At 47.2% G+C, this 24,135-nt stretch overlaps 1 protein-coding gene across 6 annotated transcripts in view; it reads left to right on the forward strand.

Moving 5' to 3' along the window:
• Window positions 1–24,135, forward strand: part of IFT54 (intraflagellar transport 54) — a 59,020-nt gene that overhangs the window by 31,523 nt on the left and 3,362 nt on the right. For all 6 annotated transcript variants that reach the window (XM_087864877.1, XM_045793981.2, XM_045793976.2 and 3 more), the window contains one exon: window positions 22,883–23,106. In XM_087864877.1, coding sequence (XP_087721003.1) covers window positions 22,883–23,106 — 224 coding nt within the window. The remainder of the gene's footprint in view (window positions 1–22,882; window positions 23,107–24,135) is intronic.

Consider the following 24,135-nt stretch of genomic DNA (forward strand, 5'->3'; position numbering starts at 1 on the left):
GAGCAACATCGGAGGGGCCCAGGAGCCGTCCCAGGAGAGGAACGCTGCCCAGGGCTTTGCTTGACGGCACCCCCGTTGGTGCCTCCGGAGGGAGAGCTGCCTTTCTGTGGGCCATTGTCTCTTGCTATGGAATTTTAACATGTCCTAGTCCTTTTTGTAGGCTGAGGGCTGTCCTGTGTCCCTGGCAGTGTTTCTGGGACCCACTCGGAAACCTTGAGTGTGTCGCTCCAGGCTGCTGATGTAGGCGACCTTCGAGGCTTCAGTTGCTTAAAATTGTGTAGCCGCGCTTCCCGTGCAGAGCACACGGGCTCTGTGCTTCAGACCCTCCTCTGAAGAGTAAAGCTGAGAGTGGAGGCTTCGACTTTAGAAGATAAAAGGAACAATGTCCTTGTTTGGTGAACATTTGCTGCTTTACAAAAGCACAGTAAGGGTTTCGAAGTCGGGGCGATGTGTATTACAGACGGAGAACAGGCCAGCTGCTCTGTTTTCTCTAGTGCGCGCATCAAATTTCACTGATTGGTCTTCTGACATCTTAGAGTTTTTAAAATAAAAGAAGTAAAAATGTGCAGGAAAAGTTGATGTCCTTTCTGCCTCGGCCCCCACCCCGCTGTCCTTAGGGCAGTCAGTCCCTGGGACCAAGCTGGTGTGAGCCTTACTTTCAGCACAGCCGCTGCTCTGCGAGTGTTCGGTCCTGCCCTGTTGCTGATACGTTCGGCCAGGTGCTTTTCTTCAGGCAGCATCCTGTTCTGAGACCCTCCCTGGATGCCTGGGCACCTCGTTCATCCGTCTTAACTGATGACTGGTTTCCAGTATGTGTTCATTGATTCCTGTACTGGTAGGTGGAGGTGTCGTGGCCTTCCACTGTCCCAGACTCTCATGGGCTCCTCCATGTGTCAGCTGGCGAGCAGGTGCCGTGCATCTCGGGCGCTGGTCAGCAGACACGTTCCGCCCGGGCCCAGACAGCGAATGTTTCAGGCCGACGAGCCGTACAAGCTGTTGCAGCTTCTAGCTCTGCCGCTGTGGCCTGAAAGCAGCCGTAAACCAGTGTGTGTGGCTGTGTCCCATCCTGCTTTACGGTCCGTGCCTGGACTCAGAATTGAGGCGTCACAGCTTCTGTTTCACCAGCTACAGCCAGGTTCCCCCCTCATGGCTGTGCCAAGGCATCTCCCATGCATGAGTGTCTGTTTCCACGTGTCTGTGTCGGGACAATGGACGTGTGCGTCACCCCCCACGGTGGCCTGTGCCCTGCGGGATCCCTTCTGGCCACCACTCACCATGACCCCTCCCACCAGGGCCCGGCAGCTGCTCCTCTGCTCTTGGTCCCTCTGGTTTGTGTCTCCCAGAGTTGTAGTTGAGTGGCGTCAGGGGGCATGTGCTCCTGTTTGGTTTGGCTTCTCTCTGTCATCATGATTATTCTGACAACAGTTCGTTCCTTTTCGTGGCTGGGGAGAGCACTGTATGGATGTACCACAGGGTGTGTGTCCACTCGTCAGGGAAGGAGCATTTGGGTTGTTTGTTGTTCGAGTCTATTGCAAGAAAAGCTATGGAGAACATTCACATATGAGTCCCGTGTGGACAGAGATTTTCATTCTTTTGAGTCAATACCGAGGAGCAAGATGGCTGGCTCACACAGTCAATGTATGTTGGTCTTTCTAAGAAACCGCCCAACGTTTTCCAAAGTGGTTGCACCGTTTACATTCCCACCACAGCATCTGTGAGTCCCAGTTCCTGCACGTCCTCATCAGCACTTGGAATGGTCAGTCTTTCTGAGTTTTGGGGTTTTAATTTGCATCTGCTTAATGGCTGATGATGATTCTGTCCTGACTGCTGGTTCTTCCTCTTGCACTTTTCTCCGTGTTGATGCCTTAATGTTGCTAGCTTTTCTCTTCTTTAGAACTAATCCTTTTTTCGTTTTACCAAGTCAGTTTCTTGAGTGGCTATATTCCGTTTTTCTATTTCTTTTTGAGTTTCTTTCGGTAATTGACATTTGAATCAGTTAAGATTGGGTTGATCTGTGGGTGGAGAGATCCAAAGCGTTAGTGGCTTAAGTGAGGTGGTAAGTGCTTTAGCTCCTGAGTCAGGGTCTGGAGGTGGCTGTGGCCCAGATGCCTTCTGCCTCGTCCCCCCACGTGTGTGACCCCTGTGCCTCAGGGTCCCTCATGGCCCAAGGAGGCCGTCCAGGTCCAGCCAGCAGGAAGGGAGGGGAGGGGAAGAGAAGAGGAGGAGTGGAGCACACCCCTTTCCTTTGAGACCGCGTCTTGGCAGTTGTACGTCCCGCTCCACTTCCGTGATACCTGCCAGATCTTTGCCGCTAAGGGACCTTGAAGTGAAACCCTTATTCCAGGCATCGGTTCTCTTAGCTAACAATCAGGGCTTCCACACAGGCTAGAATTTGCCAAGTTTTCTCACTGCCTGGCACGCTCAGAAAATGATAATATTTGCAAAGCACACGGATGAGTGGAGGAGGCCGGGGGCCGAGAGTTTCTAGAAGTGGCACATCCCCCATGTGTGGGCTATACACGGGGCAGGAAGCTTTGCTGTGGGAGGGAGAGCAGAATCCAGTGTCGCTTGGCCGTGCCCTCCCCGGCCTTCCTCCAGGGAACTGTTTCCTTCACGTTTTACAAAGTTGTGGCATCAAGATGTCTCAACTGTGCTTTGTGAATTTAAAATATATCTATAGTTAACAGTTTTCCTTTTCTTCCAAAAATGTTGTGTCTTTTTTTCCTTCATGAGACTTTAAAGAAACTATTGAAATAGGCACCGTCTAGCAAGACTCTGCTTCTGGTTTTGGACATTTTCCCTTTTGTTTTCATTTCACTGATTTATTTTTCCTTTTAATTTCTTTGGTTATTTACATTTTTAGTCTCTTGTGTAAAATACTTAGCTCGTTCATTTTTAGTCTTTGTCATTTTAAACAAATATGTTTAAGGCTATACATTTCATTTTTTTATTTTAAAATTTATTTTAGAGTGCATACATGCGTGCCTTTGAATGGGGGGAGGGGCAGGGGCAGAGAGAGGGAGAGAAGCGCAAGCCGACTCTGTGTTGAGCACGGAGCCTGACGTGGGCTCAGTCTCAGGACCCTGAGATCAAGACCTGAGCTGACATCAAGAGTCGGGTGCTCAACCGACGGAGCCGCCCTGCTGCCCCAAGGCCGTACGTTTCTCTTTAATCGTGCTTTATTTAAATTTATTAAATATTAATGTTAAAAGCTTCTTGAATTCTAATTTGAAATACTTCATTTCTTTTTATCATGTGGGCATTTAGCCCGTTCTTTAGTTTTGAAACATGAGGGTTTTTAGAAAGTCCTATGGACAGTTTCTAATACAATTTCATGTTCAAAGCATGTGGTCTGTATGATATCGATTATTTGGAATTAAGCCTTTCTTTGTGGCCTGGTCTTTGGGCAGTTTTCACAGGTGTTTCCGAGTGCTTGCAAAGTGTGTCTGCTTTCTGTGCTTTGGGCCCGACTTCCGTGCCCCTGGTGGATTTTGCACAGAGGTGATGGTAAGACTGCTGAAAATGAGCCCTGGCTGCCTGTCGTCATAATCGTCATAATCGCTTGTCTTCTCTCTGTCTCCCTTAAAAATTCAGATGGTAGGTGTTTTCTCTGCTTCTCATGTAAATTGTAGTGTGCCTCTCTTCTCAGGCTTCCCATTGTTTGGGGGGAGCGTTGTTCTTTCAGCGCTGAGGAGATAGGAGCTTGCAGGCCGGCCTTTGCTGTTGCATTGGAGGGAAAGCTATTTCTCACTGTGCTGACGGACTTGAATAATACATTACAGAAGAAATATGTGCATCAGACTGAGCGCTTTTTTCATTATTCTGGCCGACTTGCTGTCTTTTCAAGAGGAAATATAAACTTTGTTAATAGTAAGATACTTGCTCATGCCAGCAATTTTTTTCCTTCAGATTTATGAAGCAGTTTTTGAAAAACAACCAGAAAAGCAGTTTTATTAGTGTTTCTTCTGCTTTAAAAGTACTTGCTTTTTGAACTTTGTAAATGAAGATGCTTTAGATGATAGCAGCCGTTTCTGAGATGGTGCCCTCTCTTCTCATTCCTGATCTGCTGTCCCCCGTTTGTTTTCTCTCCTGTCCAGCTTTTCCATGTTGGGTCAGTTCTAATCGAATGTCAGTTTTAGACGCTTTTTCTTTTCGTTGAAATTCTTTATTTTGAAATAGAGTTTTTCTTTTAGTGTATTTCTTTCTTCATTTAAAGTTTTTGTGATTTTACTCTCCCCCTTCTTTGTCGCATAAACTGCACCCTCTGGAGATCACACACCTCTTCAGGTGAGACCTTGGCACGTTTAGTTTGGTGTGAATGTATGCACTTCACTGCCCTTCTCGGGGAAGGTGGTGACACAGGCCTCAGGTAGCAGCCAGCTAGTGGTAGAGATCACGGACGGTCAGTCACCTGAAAGAACCATATATTCGGGAATGTGCATCTTGAAATGACTCTTGGTGGATAAAACGACCTTATCCTGGACATGTTCTGTTTCAGTTACAATAAGTCGTGTGTAGTGAACAGCCGTCAGCTCAATTCTTTCGTGAAAGTCGGATTTTGATGTTACTCTCTAACTTTGGTGATCCGCATAGATCGTTAGTTATTTCTTAGTTTGGTCACTGGGTGGCGCAATTTCATCACAAATACTCGAGCCCCGTTGGAAAAAGGCTCCTCACAATCCCTCCTCAACTGAAAGTCTGCGCCTGATGAAAGTATCTTTAGCTTGGATATTTGTGGTCCTGGTATTAGTGGGTGGACGTTCTTTTGCTAGAAATACTGTTTCCGTTTAAATTGCTGTGAAAGAAAGAAAAGGGACACATGCCACGATATTCTTCACTGATGAGCTGGGGAGCTGCTGACCCTGACTTGAGCCGTGAAGAGTGAGTTATTTATTTTAGGAAACAAGGTGATAGGTTCAGGTGCCCCAGCAGCGCAGTGTCTTCCATATGCGGGCGGGGGATTTTAGGTTTTGGGTATGAAATTGTTGCCAGCAAATAATCAACAATATCACTTAAAAATATTTGCAGATCTAGGCCACAGATACGTTGTAGACTGAAAATGGTTTGGAAACCATCAAAACGTCATCTGTGGGTGAACTTTGTGGCGATAATTACGAGTAAGTAGGCCTTCTTTGTGTGTACAAAGGTCGTGATATGGATGAAATACCAGAATACTTTACCTGAAGAAAAACGTATGCGTGACTTAAGAAAATTGGGTTATAAAAATGTGCTTAGCTCTGGTGGCAGACAGCTCCAGACGGCATGGTCGGCACCTTCTGGTTAATATGTCTACTCGGTGAATGATAATATGATGAGCACAAGATTGTATTCTTCGTGTTGGGCGCCCGCGTGGGATTCTCTCTCCCTCTCGCTCTGCTTGTGCATGTTCTCTCTCTCTCGCAAAAAGAAAAAGAGATTTTACGTAAAATGTCAGCTTAACATTCATATCATTTTATATTTATCATTTTTCTAGATTTAGTCAGTTTGGCCTGACAAGTCATTTTGGCCTTATTTCCATCAGTATCCCATTTGCTTTGCATAGACAACACTGAGTCTGTGGCTGTAAATTCCGGTCCTCAGCCGTGCAGGTGCAGGTGTGATCACAGTCCCTGCGGGGCGTGGACGAGGTAGGGGATCGATGCTCTAGTGGCCTCGGGATGAAAGGCAGCTGATAAGGATTAGAATTCAGGTCCAGGTCAGTTGGGGACTCCACGGAAACAAACGTGGGTTGTGCGGAGAGCGTAAGGGAACAGAGGGGACTGTGCCACATGTTCTGGAAGCTGCAGCCGCCTGGCGAGTGTGGGCCCTCGGCAGGGAGAGACTGCGGATGCCCCGGCCCTGCTGAACCTGTCTCGCTGGTTTGCAGTGAGACATGATGAGGGTCTGTAAGGAAAAAGGACCTTGGGAAGGAGCGGCGTCCCCGTGATCTGGCTGAGCCTGGGCGAGCTGTTGGTGTGGTCTGGCTTCCTTTTCCTCCGCTGGGAGTGGCACCACTGGGCCTGGCCTCTGGTGTCCCTGCTCGCCCAGGTGGTTCACAGATGACAGTGGCGAGGGGAGCCACGGCGGCTTTCCTCCCTCCGGCCGCATACCCACGCGTGACCTCGTGCTCCAGGCCTGTCCCACTGCTCATCCGGCTCCCGGGCACAGGGCTCCTTGGGGACGGCAGGTGTGTGTTGGGACACAGGCCCTGTTGCGTGTGGAGCAGGCCCACAGGGATTCTCTCGGCAACAGGTGGAGCAGCTGCTTCCAGAATTATTTCAGTCCTGAAATTCCATGTGTCTTTGGCTTCTCTTTAAACGAAGAAATTTATTTCCTGGTAACTTTTTTTCGTATTTCTTAGTTATTTTTGTGCTTTCTAAAACATTCCCGCTTGTGCTCATTGTTCAAAGTGAGCAATGCGAGTAGTTTATTCTCCTAGTGCCCGTCTCTAGGTCGCTCCTGTCGGTTTACTTCCGGCTCAAGAGCAGCGTCCAGCGAAGCGTGGCTGCTGGAGGGACGCGCTCGGCTGCGGAGTCGGCCTTTCCTGGCTGAGTCGAACCTGGGGAAACAGGCTCAGAAGGGGCTGACGGGGGCAAACCAGGGACGCAGCTTTGTCCTTTTCCTCCAGGAGATGGGTTTCAAGGGACTTTTTATGGTTAAGAAAACTGAAACGCTTGACGTTCAAATATTTTGATTTCCTGCTTATAGCAGTGACGCACGTATGATTTTCGTGTGGCAGCATTATCAAGGTTTCCTGATGGAATTCTCCAAACCTTTCTTTCTGGCCGAAGACCCGTCCCCACCATCTGGGACCCCTTTAATAATTAACAGAGCCCTCTGGAAGAGCCGCGTCATAGAGGCCAGGACTGAGAGCCACTTAGCACAGAGTTTGCGTTACGTCAGGGCTTGGCTAGGCGTAAGCTTTACATTTCACAGAATATCCTTAAATCCCTTACAGGGAAAAAAGATACTACAATAAAATGGGAATGTGTTTATTTTAGACATTAAGTTATTTAGAAATTGTAAATAAAGCACACTGTGCGTGAACACAGACTGAAGTACGCATTAATGTGCACACTCCGTGTGACCAACGCGATCTTCTGAAAGTTTGGTTAGCTCTTGAAACTCAGGAGTGATTTACAATTATTAGTATTTTTGGTACTGATTAAGTTTCCAGGGAGCTTATGAAAGCTTTGTTGTACTACAGAGAGTTCGTTTGCTGCGAAAAATGATAGAAAATGGTAGTTGTTGTAAAACTAACAACTAAACAGACCGAATAAAGTGAATCGTTTCATACGACATTAAAGGCAACTTTTGGAGACAGGCGGATTTAGAAGCAGGTCAGACATTTAAAGTTGTGAAGGGCACTTTTGAGAACCCTCCGATACTTCAGAGATGACTGATGACGACGTTCCGGGTCCCGAGGGAGCGCGTTGCGCTGTCCTGGCGGGGTCAGTGCTGCTGGGCTCCTGCCGGCTGCAGTCGGGGGTGGCGCAGGCTCAGGGGAGGGCGGCCTTCCCCGGCCGTCCTACGGTGCTGGCGGAATCCTCCTGTCCTGGCGCTGGATCAGCTTCTGCCACGTGGGGCTGTGCGGGGACGTGCTGGCCGCGAGTTCTTAGAGCAGTGCCACAGGGAATTGTGAGTCTGGTGCAGAGAAGTCAGCCCCCAGACCCCCCAGACGACTTGAGCACAGAGTGCTGACCTCACTGCTGAGTCCTCGCGTGAGGAATTCCTGCAAGCTGGGACATTCCATGTCAGACTGGGAAGTGAACGTGATCGGTCACTGCCGTCCAGGCTTGCGGCTCGGAAGCACAGCGTCCAGCGGCCGCGCCTCCGTAGGCTCTTCCAGGCTGCGTCAGTCCGTCTGTCCTTCCCTTTCGTGACCTTGCCAGCTTCGGAGATTATAGGCTGTTTTGTAGAGGGTCCCTCCGAGTGAGGGATGTGTGCTCACGCCGCTTGGGCAGGAATCTCCCGCAAGTGAGGCCAGCTCTTCCGCCCGCAGCCCGTCCCAGGGCGCGTGCCTTCGTTTGTCCCGCGACTGGGGGTGCGCTCTCGGGTCTCTCGATGAAGGCGGATTCTCCCAGGCTTCTCCACCGTATCGTGCCCCCGTTCTCTTTGTAATTGCTGGTATTTCGGGGGGTACTGGGAAGTGTAAGCCCCCTGCTCTTCACTCGCTGTCCATTTCATCACTTATTTCTACCATCATGGGCTCAGTTTCCAGTTTTATTCAGGAGGTTACGCTCTCTTACTCATGTTGGGGCTCAGATTGCCCCAGATTTGTCCAGTGGGGGCTCCTTCAAATTGGCATCTGTGTCCTGTTGTTCTTCGAGTTCTTCCTTTGGGTCCCCAAGGTGCTCCAGGCTCATCTTTACTTTCCCTGCCCCAGGCCCAGAACCAGCCACTCCCTCTGGTTCCTCTTAGTGGAGAGTGGTGTTTGGGAACCAAGAGCTGTTTTGGGCACGCTCATCCCTCTGGAGTGTTTGGCTCTCAGCCCCTCGGTGGTCAGAGCTACAGGAAGAGTGTGTGCATGTGCGTGTGAGCACGCGTGTGCATGCTTGCACACACCACAGGGGTCATGCTGGTTTTCTGTATTTGTAATTCTGTCTCCAGTCATGAGGAGCATGGCTGTCATTGTCCTCGTAGATTGACATAGTGAGTGATCTCTGTCTCCTGTTGCTGCTGTTACCCCTGTCCCATGGGTGGGCTTCCGATCGCTCCTGGGCTAGCCGTTTTCCCCACATAGGACTCTTTCCGCCCTGTGCTGGCTGCTGCTCCCCCCCCCCCCCCCCCCCGGTGCAGGTACTTCCTTGCTTGGCCTGCATGAAGGCTTTAGGACTGAATGGTTCAGAAGGAAAAGACCAGCCAGACTTTCCCCTGGAATGGAATCTCGTAAGGTGGAGACCCGTGTCTCTCCCATGGCTGGCACGGTACTTAGACGTAAGTTATCTTTAACTTGTTGATTGGATGAATTTCAGCTCATGGAACAAAAGTTAGAAGAGACAGAGGGAGATGGAAAGGAACAAATGGCCAATATGAGGCAGCTCTTGGCAGCATGAAATAAACAGAACTGCATTTGGAAGGTTAGTGGATGTTCTCACAATGCTTCTGGAGGAGAAGAGGATGTGGGGGGGTGCTGTAGCCTCAGTGAACCCCTTGCTGCCCAGCGGGTGCTGCTTTCAGCCCCTCACACTGTGGCTCCTGACCGCAGGCCCGGGGAGCAGGCGCAGCCCTCTTGCCGCGTGGCTTTCTGCCCCAGTGTGCAGACTGGTCCGGACAGTAAGACAGATTTCAGAGTAAAGTGTGATAAGAATGATAAGCCTGCTGATCTAGATTAATGGTTAAACAAAGTCTGGTTTTTTTAGAGGCACTTTGGTCCTTTTACAGAGAGCAAGAGCTTAACCTGCTGTGGATCTGCCTGTAAAGGGGCTTTCATGTTCCAGGAAGGAACATACTGTAAGAAACAGTAGGTTCTTTTCAAAAGAACCAAAGCCGGATTTGATTTTAGATTTGCTGTGCAGCCCTAAATGCCCGAAGAGGAGGGGACAATAGCCACAGCCTTTGTGGGGAAACAGGTTGACTCAGGGTTCCTATGATTTTGTCAGGTTGGCGTTACATATGTAGAAATAAGGAAAGATGTATCCGGATAATGCAAGGGCTCGGAAAGAATCTGCTCTTGGATTCTTGGAGAGAAGAATGGCCTCCGACGTAGTCTACGTACATAACTGGGAAAAGTAAGCATGAAAAGAAGCCCCAAGCCCACAGCTCTGGAGGCAGAGTGCAGACAGCACTTGTCCCCTCACATGTGAGCACGTGGAAAGCGGCCAGGCCAGACTGAACACAGGGTGAGGACAAAATACATGTGGATTTCGAAGACTTAAGGAGAAAAACATATAAAATATTAGTCATTTGTATGTTGAGTGCATGTTGAAACAGTATTTTAGATATATTGAGTTAAATGGGGCGCCTGGGTGGCTCAGTCGTTCAGCGTCTGCCTTTGGCTCAGGGCGTGATCCCAGAGTCCTGGGATCAAGCCCAGCATTGGGCTCCCTGCTCCACTGGGAGCCTGCTTCTCCCTCTCCCACTCCCCCTGCTTGTGTTCCCTCTCTCGCTGGCTCTCTCTCTGTTGAATAAATAAATAAAAAATCTTAAAAAAAAAAGATATATGAGTTAAATAAAATATATCGAAGTTAATTTCACCTCTTAGTTTTTAAGGAAGCTAGTAGAAACTAGTAGGAAATAAAACTGGTTCAGCAAATAGAATTGAGCATAACCATCACTATGGAACTGAGTGCAGAAGCCCTAAACCAGTTTCTGAAAAATCAGTTTTATGGAAAAAAATAGCATAATAAGACTGGGTGGTGGGGCAGAGGGTCAATGGAGGTAAAATCACATTAAAGTTGTTGTCTAAAACTTTTCCCTTCACTTTCTTTAAAGTGTCTTTTGATGTCTGAGTTCTTAATTTCAATGTAACTAAAATTTTTCAGTCTTAACGCTTAGGATTAGTGCTTTTTTATGCCTTAGTTAAGAAATCTTTCTCTCTTCTGAGGCCACAAAGGTATTTATTCTTTTAAACATTTAAAGCTTTGTTTGGACATTTCTGTTCTTAATCCACCTGGAGTTGATTTTCCCGTGTCCTGTAAGATCGAGGTGCAGGTTTTCTCTGCTATGAATAATCAGTTTTTCTTCCTTTCCACATTGCTCTGCTGTGTGTGAAAGTTATGTGTGCCTGGGTGCTTTCTGGATTCTGTATGCCAGAGTCTAGCAGACTCTTTCTAGAAAGGGTCAGAAAGCATGTATTTTCAGCTTGGTCACCAGTATTCAGCTTTGCAGAAGCAGCCCTAGACGACCCCCGGATGAATGAGTGTGACTGAGTTCCAATAAAGTATTTTTTTTGTGGATACCAAAATGCAAATTTTATAGAATTTTCACATATCACAAAATATGGCCCTTTAAATATTGTTTTCAACTATTTATTTAGTAAAAACCATTCTTAGCTCATGGGCTATACAAACAACTAGGTGGCCGGCCAGCCTCTAGGCTGTGGTCTGTCTCACTAGCCCTGCCTGATTCCACACTGCTCTGATTCGCTACAAAGAGGCCTCGTATCTGGTGATTTGGCTCTTCTGGGTCCTTTCCACTTCCGTAGAAGTCCTGTAAGCTGCTGATTGAGCGCCATGGAAAGCCCTCTCGGGAACTAAGGAGGAGTGATGAGCAGTGATCTCTCTGCGTATTGATCTCTCTGCGTATTCCGTCTTTAATGCCTCTCAGGAAACGTTTGTGATTTGCATCTGTAGTAATCGTGCCCATTGTTCGTTAGATTTGTATGTGGGCACTCTGGAGGTTATTCTGGTATTGGAAACACTCTGTTTTAAATTTCTTTTCTAATTGTTGGTGGGTAGGGATGCTGTTGACTTACAACCACTTCCTTGATACACTGTTGTTTTAAAAATACATGTTGATTCTTTTGTGTTTTCTGTGCCATGGTAGCTGCTGGATACTAATGCAGAGAATATAGTGAGATACAGGGACTGTTGTCACCCCCTTTTTGGGGATCAGGACCTGAAGGGACTTGTCTGGGGCCATGGGACTGGTGAGCGCCTGAGCTGATGCGAACGCAGGTGCCTGGCCCGAGTCTGTGCTCTTTCCCCGGAGCTGTACCCTCGTTCCTGTGGCCCCAAGTCCCTGTGGCCTTGTTCCTCCTCTCCAGGCCTCATGCTTTCCGTGCTGTTGTCTAATCACTCCCATGGGGCCTCCAGGACCCCCTCCCAGAGGGGTAGTAACAGTGATAGTGGGCCACCTTCTTCCTTTCTGATTTTTAATGACTTCTTCTAGAATTTACCCTTGATACTTATTGTAGCGCTTAATAAAACAGATGAAGAAAGTTTGATTTTTTTTTTCCACTATGGGGCTTTATCATGAATGGGTGTTGAATTTTATTAAATGCTTTTTCTGCATTGAGATGATTCCATTCTACTTTTCTAATTCACTAAATGACATTTATGGCTTTTAAGTGATCGTTTCTGAGATGAAATCAGCATTGTTACACTATATTATCTTTTTCATCCACTGGTAGATTCTGTTTTCTAATTAGAATTTTTCCATTTATATTCATGGATGAAATGGACCCACGATTTTCTTTTCCTCATATGATCCTTGTCTTGTATTAGTCCCAAGGTTAAGAGTGAACTGGGAGAGTTCTTTTTCTCTTTTCTAGAAGAGACGGTAGATGATGGAATGGTGTGTTTCTGAGAGTTTGGTGGGACTTGCGTGTGGAACCATGGGGTTTCCTCGATGGGGACCTTCTAGGGCACTGCTGTTACTTGTATCTTATGGGAGCACTCAGGCTTTCTCTTTCTTCTTGAGTCAGTTTTGGTGGTATCTTTTAAATTTTCATGTTTCCTGGCAAAAGCTCTTGATAGACTTCTTTAAATATGTGCTTTATTTATAATTTAGTTTTGTTCTGTTTTATTAATAATCTACTAATTTGCACTTTTTCTTCCTTCTTTGAAGCAATGTTTTCAGAAGTTTGTTAGTGTTTTTAAACCACCAGTTTTTGGCTTCATTGGCGTTCTCTTTTGTATCTTTGTTCTTTTCACTGATTTCTCCTGTTTTCTTCATTTCCTTCCTCTACTTTCTTTGTGTTTATTCTGTTGTCCTTTTAATTTCTTAGTCGGACTCTCACATTACTGCTGTTTATTTAGCCTTTTTTTAAAAAAACTTAATATAAACTCGTTTTGTGATTACAGGTTATCATGTTTTTTAAGTCAGGATTTATTCATCACCTACCACGCACCGGGCAGTGTTCCAGGACTCGGATCAGAAATGGATGTGCGACGTTATCAAACGTTATCTTCTCAGCAGATGTTGAGGTTAAATTAATAGAATCCAATTGTTGAGCAGTTCTTATGTTCCTAAAATAACATTTGCTTGGTCATGGTCTATTATTTATCTGATGCAAAACCACAATCAATTTACTAATATTTTATTTTATTTTATTTTATATATTTTATATGTTTATTATATATTTATATATTTATATATATTTTATTATATATATTTTATTTATATATATATTTTTATATATATAGAGAGAGAGAGAGAGAGAGAAAGAGAGAGAGTGTGTTTTATTTATTTTCTAGTAACCTCTACACCCAGTGTGGGGCTCAGACTCACAAACCTGAGATCACGAGTTACGTGCTCTTCCGACTGAGCCAGCCAGGCACCCAGCTTACTAATCTTTGAAGATAGAAGTCTGTAGTCAACTGATACCAGTCTGTTGTGTGTGTGCCGTTGTTGTTAGGTGTTAGAATCAAGATTATGTTAGTTTTATATAGTTAATTCTTATAAAATTATCTCCTGTGCCCTAGAACTGTTGAAGTTAGAGGAGTGATCTGATTCATGGAAGTTGTGGAGCCTTGGGGCTGGATGCCCTTCCCTCCCTCTTGGAAGAAGTTGGTCCTCTCTGGGGGCTGGTCTGCCCAGGCCGCTGGTCAGAAGCAGGAGCTCACTTCCTATTCGATGGTGACTTGAGACCCCGGTAGCTCGGAGCCCGCATGGTTCCTTGGTCAGCTGTTGCTGACTCGTCCCAGGTGCCTTCGCTCGTGCCTGCAGGGCACATGGGTCTGAGGTCTGGCGCCCTGCGAGGGCCCTTCTCCAGCATGCTGTCATGTGATTCCTTGGGCTATCCCCATCCCATCTTCACTGCAGAAGCCCTGGGATGAACACTGAGTTCAACTGCCCTGTGGCAGGGGCCCAGCAGGATCCCAGACTTGTGCAGTTTGTTTCTTCCCCGATTACTCTTTGATTGTCTGAGGGAAGTAGGGAGGGGCAGGTGTTTGTACAGAATTACGGGCCTGTTGTCCTGCAGGCCAGGTCTCTTCCTGCCCTTGTTTGTGCTGGCGGTCCAGAGTTACCAGGAGGCGAGCTGCTCCAGTGGTGTGCTGGCCCTCCTCTGGGCGCCGGGGCCTGCGCATGGGCTCTCTCAGTCATGGTCTCCGACGGTTCTCCAGGACCTCCTGGAGGCTGGCCCGCCCTGTCTGCAGGTTCCAGCTGTCAGCTACCTCACGGAGGGGTCTCCGCCTCCTCACGCTCTGAGCGGAGCCAGGAGGTCCAGGCTGGGCTGGTCGCTGTCCCTTCTCAGGCCCTCAGATGCGGCCTGGAGACAGCTGCCCCTGATGGTTTGTTCCATCTTGTGGTTTTTTCCTGGTTGGGCTCCAGTTTTCCTTTTCTGGCTATAATCTACTTGGTATATTTTAAAAGAATTATAGAACCTTAAAAATCTATAGCTCGAATGGGTTTTAGAGGTTTAAAGAAATAGAAAAACTAAAAGTTCATGGTTAGGAACTACTACTATTTTTTTTCCTAAAGCACGTATTTTATTATAGAATTAATAGCAAACTAGAATGTATCATAGGAGCAAAGATCTACCTCTGTTAGATAAATATGGTTCTGTTTCCGCGAGTAGTCCGTGCTTCTGTTCATCTCTGCTGCCGCATCCGGCGAGAGGCACCTTCTCAGCTACAGACAGACTGAGCTCAGCAGTTGCAGCGCCCTTTAAACATGGCTTGCTTCTCTTACGTCTAACCAAGAAACTGTTCTTGAACCAGATAAAGTCACCAGTAGGTGTGTTTTCTCTTAAGAATCAATGGCGCACGTGGAATTCATCCGGTGTGACTAGAAACGTGCAGCAAAGGAGGACGGAGGGAGTGTGTGTCTGCGGCCAGCGGTCAAGCTCCTAGGCAGCTCCGAGTGGCTACGTGCATCCCCCCGAACTCAGGAACGAGGCTGGGAAACAGTCCCGTCGGGCTCTGCTGGGGCTCCAGCCGGCGCAGAGAGAAGTGAGGTGCGAGTTCTTCACGGAGGAGGCACGATCACGTCATTCAAAGATGACAGTCCACCAAGGGAGCTGATCCCCAAAAGGTTGACTGTTCAAAAACAAATGTACCTGATGCCCGGTGTCAGGCAGGCGTACGGAAGTCGGTGTTTCCCACGTTTCGGCAGGAGCCCATTGAAAATAACGTGCCTGACGTTCCCCTTCAGAACTGGAAACAACGTAACTTACAGACGCATATGCATTTAACAAGAAATTTATAGCAACTATTTCGAGAAGCCACAGAATTTTACCAAGAAATATAAAAAGCCTGGAAAAAGTCGAGAGAGGGTTTCTGGTTGGGAAACTCAATATGATAGAGATGTTATTTCCCTCAACTTAGTTTATAAATTTAATGGAATTCCAATAAATATTCAGTGGCTGTTTTGGAGTTTGGCAAAGAATATTCTAAAGTTCCTCTGAGAGAATAAATATGTAAGAAGAGCCTTTCATAAAAATGTTTGAAAGGACCAGTTTTAAGCCAGTATTATCACATTCTTAGCTTACTTCCATGACTTTAAGTAGAGAAGGGGCCGCTGTGGCTGAGAATTTGAGTTCTGCATGTCCCTGTTGCCTGCCAGCTTTGTTAGTGTCCATCTGACCCACTCTCTGTGTGATCAAAAGTGGTTTTTAAACTATTTCCAATTTTCAGGGCAGTCAGAAAGGCTAATCTGAAGAGATGTCTGTCCTGCGCTGCACTGACCTTTGGCTGCAGCTCGTGACCCCAGTGGGCCAAGCCTCCTCACTCGCACTTCCCACCTGCTTCCTGTCCAGAGACACTCCTGTCCGTGGAGGGAGCTAACATGGGGTGATCTTCTGCTCTGCGCCACGTGCTGGGAGGTGCCTGACGTTTGTCTTTCCCCCTGTGGAAGCTTGTCAATCAGTTGTTAGTTGTGTAGACGGTTGTCACAGCAGCAGCCATCTCCTGCAGGACTCCTTATGACGAAGGAGTCGTAAACATCACTTCACTGCATGGTAATTAATTAGATGAGTACCGTCCCCGGCTCCTAGGTTCAGAAACGGAGGCACGGAGTTATTTCGTCTGATGTAGGCCATCCGTGGCAGAGGTATGACGTCTGCCCAGGTCCGTGGGGCCCCGTCCGGGCACGTGGCACTCACACTGCGTCCCTTTGTAGGCGTGCGCTCCAGCCGTGTCCTGCTCGCACCTGCGCTCTGGTCTGTAGGCGCTGCAGGGGCCGCGTCTCTCACCTGGAAGGTCTTGTGTCACAGCAGCTCCCCTCTGCTGCCCGTGCACTGGCTCCGCGGTCATTACCTGCAGCCGTTGGGTCGTGACGATGCCAGATGGGCTGCTGTTCTTGTATTTTATGCAGTGAAATAAAGTAGTGGTTCATGAAGACTATTTGATGTCACTTGGCACAGCCGTTTTGGAAAACCGTTTGACACTATGTCCCAGAGCTGGACACTTACACAGCCTCTGGCCCACAACGCCACTTCTCGCCGTGTATCCCGAGACTCCTGTGCCCGCGTACTGGGACAGCTGTGCTGTGAACAGTGGCAGGAGCTGTTTCTGGCTGTTGTTACCTACAACTCAGCTGTTCAGAATACTCACTTTTTCTGAGCAGTTGTAATAGACCCAGACCAAAAATAACCCGAACATCCAGCGGCAGTGGGTAAATAAATCACGGTGTATTCCGTAATGAAATACCTCCCGTTTAGCAGCGCAGACGAGTGGTGTGTGTGTGCTTGTAGCTGCAGGGGGAGCAGAAGAGGCAGACACACGTGGACACGCGCCGTACGAGCGAGTCAGGCACGCAGGCGAGCACAGCCGACCCGTACTCGAGCACGCACACGGAGGGCGGCGTGACGGTGGCCTTGGGCTTTCGGGACCCTGGCCGAGTTGGCTTTCGTGGCCCCGGCGAAGGCGCCGGAGGCACTTCATCATTTCGTTGCACCGCACATTGACACTGTATGTGCTTTGTTGTGTGCGCGCAAAAAGGCTGAAGTACTCGATGACAGACTTTTATTTTACTCTGCGTTTAAGGGATCTAGTTGGACCCAGTGAGAGATGCACGTTTGGTTTGCAGAGTTGTGCGATCGAATATTTCTAGATGAGCGAGACACTCAGAATAGTCACTGTGCCAGTCGCTGCGTTTCTCTTGTAACTTGGATGCAGGCATTCCTCGGTTTATGAAGAAAATGAACTCTTGGCAGGTTGTATATAACTCACTTCCTGAGGTCACGGGAGGGCATGTTACTTAAAGCAAATACTCACGCTCTTTGATTTATTATTCCCTCTCCCCACCCTGCATTAATCAGGCTTTTGTTTATTGGCTTTGCTCAGCGTAGGGTAGCGCGCTGCTCGGGAGTGTCGGCGACCCTCGGATCCAGCGACCCGGGGGAGGCCAGCGCGTAGAGGCCGCGGCCGTCCGCTTGCACCCTGCGGGCTGCTTCTGAGCGGCCAGGTCCGAGGGCCAGGCTCTCCAGGCGTTGTCTTGAAAATGGTACTGGCTTCTCATGAAGACCTGAGATTGAAATTTAAAGAAACACATATTTTAGTTCATAGTTTTTATTTAAATGACTTAGAATAAATCACTGTAAACTTAAAAAATCACCATAAACACAAGTGCTTGCATTTCTGGGGACAAGTGCGTGTGTGGTAAATGCAAATCGTATGAAGTCCCAGAAGTAAGTGTTCACCTGAAAAGTCTTGGAAGATCATGTAGCTAAAGTGCGTGTGACGCGGCCGGCCAAGCGCTGACACACTTGGTCGGAGGCCTTCCCGCCAGAAAGCAGCTGAGTAAATAGTCTGCAGCCTGCACGAGACGCCAGGCCAGGCGGGCAGGAGGCAGAGGGCCCCAGGAGGGTGGTGGTGTGTCCCTGCGAGACGCACTTGGCCACCGCCCCTGCTGCGTCCCCCGTGGGAAGGGGGGCCGTGGCCGGGGCGCCACAGAGCAGCGCGGCAGCCGGTCCTGGCCGACTCAGAGCCGGATCCCAGGTCTGCCAGGAAAGGGATTTGAGATCTAATTTCATGGTAGTGGGTTGTGTACGTTTATAAAGTGGAGATGGGGAAGGGGCTGTGTCAGTGAGGAAGGGGTATTTGTGATGGCAGAACCCGTCTGTCTGAAGCTGGACGTAACCACGTGTGACTTGGTGTTGACACTGTGTGGACGTACTTCCCGAACGCACCGAAGTTCTCCGAACGTGCCTGGCCCGGAGCATTTTGTCACTGACGAGTTCGCTCGCGGTAAAGGAGCTGCATCCCGGCATCGGAGTAAGAGTACGCCTGCTTCCTCCTGCAGGGCTCACGGTTTGGTTCTTTCTTTCGGATAAATTTATGATAATGATTAACGTTTATTGAGGGTTTACTATGTGCGAGGCACTGGCTGCTTATTTTATATTATCCCATTCAATCTCACCTGCAGGATAAATATTATGATTTCCATTTTATTATGATGAAACCGGGGTACAGAGAGGTCAGGTCAGGCTCCCAGGGCCATAAAGTTAGGAGGTGGTGAAGCCAGACTGGCAGCAGCTTCGTGTCTGCGGAGCACGTGTTCCAGACCCCTCGCCGCGTTTCCCCAGTCCTCCTGCGTTCTAGATTGTGGTAGGTCCTACTTTGTGGAATGATACAGTTTCATTATTTTTTGCTCTTCTGTTTCCAGAAATTAAGCGTATTTCATAGGACTCATTCCCGGGTGGTGAATATGGTAGTAGGGTCTCGTATTTTACTCTACGTATTAAAAGCCTATAAATCAAGGGTTTATAATGGTTGTTTGTCTGGAAATTTGCTGATACAGCTATGAGCTCTATATAAATCAGCCTATCATCAGAGAGGTGAGCTTTGAAAGCAAACAGTCACTGACTTATCCACTCCATCCTGCCGTGTTCATTTAAGTGAAACTTTTTGGTTTTTTTAATGCCAGAATTCTGGTGTTTTGCCGCAGCATGTTTGCAGCAATAATAAAAGTCTGTCCTGTCATAACCCCAGCGCAAATGCATTTTGTTTTGAATTCTTAATCCCTTAAAAATAAAGTTATACATTTAAGGCTAGTGTTCCCGATTCTGCTTGGTGCGGTGATACAGAACTACGAGGCAGTTTGACAGGGGACCTAGAATAGGAGGGAGCTAGGCCAGATCCCCTCTGTGTCTTGGTCTAGTTTGTAACGCACCAGTTTTATTGGACTTTTACATGTTCAGTTTTGTATCAGACTCAACACAATGCCAGATGCATAGGAATTACTTAATAAGCATTATGAATGGGTTCTAGTAGAATCGTATTTATTTTTTAAAGGTTTATTTATTTATTAGAGAGAGAGCACGAGTGCGGGGGTGGGAGGGGCGGAGGGAGAGAGAGAACCTCACGCAGGCTCCGCACTGAGCAGGGAGCCCAATGCAGAACTCGATCCCGTGACTCGGAGATCATGACCTGAGCTGAAATCAGAGTTGGATGCTCAATCGACTGAGCCACTCAGGGCCCCTGCATGGGTTTTAGTAGAATTTTTTTTTTTTAGATTTTATTTATGCATTTGAAAGAGAGAGACAGAGAGACAGCGCGCAAGCAAGGGGAGAGGCAGAGGGAGAGGGAGAAGCAGACTCCCTGCTGAGCTGGGAGCCCGACGCGGGACTCGATCTCGGGACCTGGAGATCATGGCCCTAGCTGAAGGCAGATGCTTAACTAATTATCTGAGCTGCCCAGGTGTCCCAGGTTTTAGTAGAATTTTAAATTGCTCGACTAAGTTATTGAGAGATTTACTAATCTCTGTATAGTAAAGACAACACTCTTTTTTTCTTGAGAAGTAGTTTTTTATTGTCTACAATTCATTTTAGTTGTTTATCATTTTATTTTAAAGGTATTTATATGGCCACTAACTCTTCTTTAGCTAAACTTATTTTGAGATAACTAGATTCACATGCGGTTGCGAGAAATAATGGCGATTTCCCATGTACTCAGTTTTCCCCACTGATAACATCTCGTAAAGACACAGTACAGTGTCACCCCCAGGATACTGACCTTGATGCAGTCAAGATACACAACAGTTCCATCACCGGTCCTTCTTGTTGCCCTTTATTACCACACCTACTCCCTCCCTCCCACCTCACCCCTCCTTACCCTATGGCAACCACTGACTGTTCTCGGTTTTTACAATATTGTCATTTCAAGAATGTTCTGTAAATGCCAGCATAGAGCATGTCTTTGGAGATTGGCTGCTTTCATCCAGCGTCACTGTCTGGAGATCCATCCAGGTGCTTGCGTGACTCAGCAGTTCGTTTCTTTTTATTGCCGAACAGTGTTCCAGGGTTCGAGTGTAGCACAGTTTGTTTAGCTGTTCACCTGCTGAAGGGCGTCTGGGATCTGGGTTGTTTCCAGTTTGGGGCTGCTCTGAATACGGCTGCTCTAAACATTCATGTACAGGCTCTGTGGGAATGTGACTTGTCATCTCTCTGGGAAGTGTCCAGGAGTAGAGTTTTGGGTCAGATGCTCGCCGCATGCTGGTTTTTAAAGAAACTGCCAAACTGTTTTCCATAGGAGCTCTACCATTTTACACTCCTACCCGCCGTGTACAAGTAATCAAGTTTCTCTGCGTCCTCACCAGCATGTGGCCTTGTCACTGTTTTTTTTTTTTAAAGCCATCCTGGTAGTGATAATCTCATTGTGGCTTTAAGTTGAATTGCCCTGATAAGTACTGACGTTGAACATCTTCTCCTGTGTTTATTGGCCGTTGTGTGTCCTCTTTGATGCAATGTCTGTTCATGTCTTTTGCTCATGTCTAATTGGAGTGTTTGCTTTTAGCTGTTGAGTTTTGAGAGTTTTTATATTTTAGATACTAGTCCTTTGTCAGATACATGATTTAAAAATATGTACTCTCACTCTCTAATTTGTCTTTCAACCTCTCAGCAGGGTCATTTGCACAACAAAAATTCTTAGTTGTGATAGAGCCTACTTTATCAGTTTTTCCTTTAACAAGTCATACTTTTTGGTGTCAGTGTGAGAACTCTTTGCTTGGCCTTAAATTCCAAAGATTTTTTCCCCAGGTTTTTTCTGAAAAGTTTTACATTTTATATTTAAGTCAACGATCCATTTTGAGTTAATTTTTCATTGAATTGCTTTCACACCTCTGTCAAAAATCAGTTGGGCGGGGGTGCCTGGGTGGCTCAGTTGGTTAAGCAGCCGACTTCGGCTCGGGTTGTGATCTTGGGCTCCTGAGATCGAGCCCCATGTCGGGCTCCCTGCTCAGGGGGGAGTCTGCTTGTTCTTCTCCTTCTCCCTCTGCTCCACCCCCTGCTCATAATCTTTCAAATAAATAAAAATCTTATTAAAAAAATGAGTCGGGCATATTTGTGAGGGTCTTTTTCTGGATTCTTCATTCTGTTCCATTGGTCTATGTGTCTGTCCTGCCAATACCACACAGTCTTGACTACTGTAACTACATAATAAGTCCTGAAATTGGATAAACTGATTCCCCCCTCTTTATTCTTTTCTAAAAAAATGTTTTAGCTATTCTAGTTTCTTTGCCTTCCCATATAAATTTTAGGATAATCTTGTCTATATTTCCAAAAAAATTGGTTGGGATTTTGATAGGAATTTTGTTAAACTTGTGTATCAGTTTGGGGAGAATTGACATCTTTACAATATTTGAATCTTGCCATTGAGGAACATGGTATGTCTCTCCATTTATTTAGGTCTGCTTTGATTTCTTTCAACCACATTATGTAATTTTCAGTACACAAGGTCTATACATATTTCGTTAGATCTACACCTAGGTATTTCTCTCTTTTGTTAACATAGATAATTGTAAATGATGCTGTTTTTAATTTCAGTGTCCATGTGTTGACAGTATGTAGAACTATAATTGGTTTTTGTATGTTTATCTTGTATCCTGCAACCATGCTGAACTGTTACTCGTTTATGAAATTTACCTTTCATTTCTCCTCCTGTCTATTTAACAGTTTCTGTGTGCCAAGCATTACGTTAAGGCCCAGTAGGTAGTGGAGCTAGAATCTTGACAGATTATTTCGTCACTTCATTTGTTCGTTTGACAAATATCTAAGGAGAATCTATAATGGGCCACGGTGGATCCAGACGCAGGGTTCCTGCCCTCCTGGAGCCTATAGTCTGAAGCTGACGTTAGAAGTAACACAAATGGTTGTATAACTTAATAAAACAAGTTAATTAATTATAATTCAGTTAACAGCATTCGGCTCATATTGTAAGTGGGTAAAGCAATGACACCTTAACCAGCCTGATGGAGTGGGAGCATCCAGGGAGGGCTTCCTAAACAACATCCATTTTCTAGGAAAGGTTTTCTGAGAAGCCAAACTCTCATTGCTTCTTATCAACTTACATCAGTTTTTCAAATTCAGAGAGGTCTGTGATAAATGCTCATGTGAAGAGAATTCCTGGCCCAAACTGAAAGGTGTTCTCAGTTGCCTCTCTCTTTACTGCACCCCTTGGTCCCCCTTACCAGTGGTTCCCGCTGAGGGCACCAGGCCACCTTGACCTCCAGACCAGCCAGCTCCATCAGCCCTTATCAAGCGGCCCTCGGCCTGCCTTGGTGCTGTCCACCATGCCCTCCTTTGCACACCTCCCATCCCTTCACTCCCACATCAGCAGTTTTCCTCCTCCCTGGAGGATTCCTTTCCCCCTTTCACCCAGGGAGCTGGTGAGTTCCTTTGCAGAGTCCTTTGAGATGGAAAAGGAGTCCATTCAAGGAGTGAGATGCAGGGTCAGGGCCCATTTCTGCCCATCCGTCTGGGAAAATCATCAGGGTCCCTCAGCATTGGTAACAGGAACTACAGTAAGTTTCTGGTCAGTTGGGAAATAAATCTTCCTATATAGAAATGTGCCCCTCTGACAGCCTTCCAGGTGAAGACCCCTCTACCTTTGAGAAGGTAAGGGATGGACCGTTCCTGGGCACAGTGTATGTGCTCGCACAGTGCTTGGCACCTCAGGGCTGCTGCTGACCCCAGCCAGCTCTGTCCCTGCCCGCATGTCTTTCCAGCCTCAGCAGGTCCCCGTCCTGCCTTGGGAGTGAGGCTGTTTCTTTCATATCCCATTTTCCCCACTGACTGTAGGAGAAATCGCTTGTCTTTGAGTCTGCGTGGAAGAAGGAGAAGGACATAGTTTCCAAGGAGATCGAGAAGCTGCGTGCGTCCATCCAGACCCTGTGCAAGAGTGCGCTCCCCCTGGGGAAGATCATGGACTACATCCAGGAGGACGTGGACGCCATGCAGAATGAGCTGCAGCTGTGGCACAGCGAGAACAAGCAGCATGCTGAGGCCCTGGAGAAGGAGCAGAGGTCGGCGGGGGCGGGGCCCTGCAGGAGGCGTGGAGGGGGTGGGGCCCTGCAGAAGGGGCAGAGGTGGGGGGGCGGGGCTCTGCAGAAGGAGCAGAGGTCGGTGGGGGCGGGGCGCAGGAAGCCCAGGGGGACACCTCCCAAGAAGCCACCACCCTTCCCAAAGAAGTATTTTCCTTCCGCGTTCGTACTGCACAGGGCACGTCTTTGCAGCAGTTAGGAAAGATGTGGAGCTCACGTTCACATGCAGGTAGATACAGGCAGTGAACAATACAGGGATCTTTGCAGTGTGGGTATTATTGTTTTATGTGTCTTATCAAAATCCCGAAAGTTTGGTAACTATGTACTTTGAAAGTACTTTAATTTTTTACTCTAAAAATAAATAAATGCTGGTGGGCCCATTTCGAAATTGCCACTGTAAAGAAAACAATAACCACTAAAAAGAGATTTACTTTAGAGAAATGTTTGATGTTCTGTGTTGATAATCAGGGAATCTGGAATACATGAAACGGTGTCAGTAGGTAAGGGTTTTCAGAAAACGGCCTGGGCGGACACTGCTAGGTCTGTAAGCCCAACGGTAAAACGCCGTGCGGTGACAAAGCTGCTCTCTCTATTATTTGTCTGCTTACTCCTAAAAAGTCCCTTAAAAGTTTAAATGTTTATCATGGAAGGAGTTAGGAAATTGCCGAGAACTTTTTGGTGCCAAGTCCAGCACGTTGATTTGTTGGGACTTCATACCATTGATTTAAGGCACTGAAAAGTAGTGCCCAGATGTTTCTTCCTTACAGAACTGGAGCTTGCTTGGTGGCAGGATGTTGGAGACTGTCCCTCTTCTTCGTGTTTTGTTTTGTTTTGTTTTTTTGTATAGAGTCTTTTTAAAAAAATTTATTAGAGCACAAGCAGGGGGAGGGGCAGGTGGAGGGAAAGGGAGAAGCAGGCTCCCCACTGAGCAGAGAGCCCGACATGGGGCTTGATTCCAGCATCCTGGGATCTTGACCTGAGCGGAAGGCAGCTGCTTAACCGACTGAGCCA

This window comes from Ursus americanus, chromosome 1 (genome assembly GCF_024610735.1).
Source record: "Ursus americanus isolate L20-20 chromosome 1, mUrsAme1.1.p, whole genome shotgun sequence".
Taxonomy (NCBI): domain Eukaryota; kingdom Metazoa; phylum Chordata; class Mammalia; order Carnivora; family Ursidae; genus Ursus; species Ursus americanus.